The following is a 1,966-nucleotide window of genomic DNA, read 5'->3' as shown; positions in this document are numbered from 1 at the left end:
AACCAAGAGGAAATTCTAAAAAGTAAACTTGTAGCAGACACATGATCCCATGTGGTAGATATGAGATGCATGCAGCAGACAGGAGTAAACATGAGGACAGCTGTAAACAAACTTTGACAATGTAAAATGACAATAGCAATAGTCTTGTGAAGTTTTTAAAAATTAGGCTGAAAATACAGGGAAGAGTAACATCAGTCAGGAGGGGAGTAAATGAAGAAAAAGCCCTATTTTATTCAGGAAGAGGGTAAAACTTTTATTAACTTTAAACCTTGATAAGTTATCTGTGAATGTTTTCATGTATAGAGTAACCTCTCAATGACAAGAGAAGGTATAACGTACAAACTAGTGGGGAAAATGGAAAGTTTTTTTTTCAATTGTCTGCTTAAAATAAAGGAAGAGAAAAAAATAAATAAACCAAAGAGTAGGTCAGGAAGCACAAAATAAGAGAGTAGATTTAAACTCAAATATATCAGAAATCACATTAAACATACAACTTTAAACACAGAGAAATGACAACAGGCATGCCACAGACAATTTTGAATGGCAGCTTTCCCCAAACCTACCCTTTCTCTTGAAAGTGATGGAGAAGTAGCCTTTTCCTGATGACTCACACTGGCCATTGTGACCACCTGTGACTGCCCGTTGACATCACACAATATAACTCTCAGAATCAAGGGGGACTGGCACATACCTTCATCACCTGATGAAGGTGGGGCGGCTGTGGTTCTTTGACTCCGTCTGCCTTATATAGTTCTTCTGGCTCATGTGCCATTTGATAATTCTGTCCTCTGTGCAGCTGCTCCTGACAGCTTCTTCTCTCTTTCCTCATCCACCATTCATGTTCATTCAGAGAACAGGGGACGTGCGTTAAGACCTTCACCTACTGAGTTTCAAGGTCCAGCGCTGAGCAGAGGACAGCGTCCATCCTTCTTACCAAAAGACTCTTCCATGCGGGGCATTTCATTTTGACTCTGGGCAGTGAGCTGCTCAGCTTCAAGAACAATTTGTCATGGAGATGGAGCCAGAAGCCTTAGAAATCTGCCCTTACGACCCTCACCACCGCATCCCACACAGCAGGTTTCAATACCACCTGGCATCGTGCAGGAAAAGGAACCCCAAGAAAGCCAAAAAGATGGCCAGCTGCAAATACAATGCCTGCCACGTGGTCCCCACCAAAAAGCTGGAGGAACACGAGGCAACCTGTGTCAACAGAAGCCCAGTGGAGGAAGAAGACAGCTTAAGCCTTGTGAAAATTAGCTTTCCAAGGACCAGAGCAGAAGGGAAGTGTCCCCCTGGGTCCCCAACCCTAATGTCTGGAATGTCAATGGCACCAACAGCCACCACATGTTCGTTCTGAAGACTTTTGTTCTCCAAAAGCTTATTTGTGAAAGCGACACAAGAGGGTCAGAGAAAGAGGACCAACCCCATCCCTGAACAGCCCCCTAGGAGATCCTCCAACCAGGAGAGCAAGCTACCAGCAGCAGAAAGGGGCCCCGGGCCTCCGAGATGCATGAAAGGAAAGGCAACTCACCAAAATAAAAGGCATGCAAAGAAAGCTACACTGGTGGAGTTGGGGGTTTTCTTCACCGAGGCAGGTTGGTACGGATCAAAAGGCTTAAGAACATCTTGCCGGCAGAGGTAGGGCACATGGGGCACTTTTATAACATTGGTGAGCATGTACATTAATAAATCTTCCCGGAGGACAATTTCACAATAGGTATCAAAATCATTGATGCTTATACATTAATGGAGCACTTCCACTTCTCGGAATTCATCCTGTAACTAGAGCCACACCTATGGAAAGTGAGGTAAGTACAAGGTCATTCACTGCAGCGTTAACCTGTAGCAGCCAAAGGTCAGAACCAACCTCAAAAGCACTTAGGGGGTTTGGACGAAATGAATGATGGGACGGCCATACCATGAAATAGTATGCTGCCGTGAAAAAGAGTGAAGAAGCTCTCTCTGC

The 1,966-nt window shown here is 44.5% G+C and overlaps 1 protein-coding gene across 1 annotated transcript; it reads left to right on the top strand.

Annotated features, from left to right (window-relative positions):
• Positions 1-1,015: 1,015 nt before the first annotated feature.
• GTSF1L (gametocyte specific factor 1 like) lies at positions 1,016-1,434 on the top strand. Its single transcript, XM_019636929.1, has 2 exons — positions 1,016-1,284; positions 1,338-1,434. Exons 1-2 carry the CDS (start codon positions 1,016-1,018, stop codon positions 1,432-1,434), a joined length of 366 nt encoding a protein of 121 aa, XP_019492474.1.
• Positions 1,435-1,966: the final 532 nt, after the last annotated feature.

The sequence above is a fragment of the Hipposideros armiger genome, unplaced genomic scaffold (genome assembly GCF_001890085.2).
Source record: "Hipposideros armiger isolate ML-2016 unplaced genomic scaffold, ASM189008v1 scaffold_31, whole genome shotgun sequence".
NCBI classification, from domain to species: domain Eukaryota; kingdom Metazoa; phylum Chordata; class Mammalia; order Chiroptera; family Hipposideridae; genus Hipposideros; species Hipposideros armiger.
This window is presented reverse-complemented; position numbering and strand designations above follow the sequence as displayed.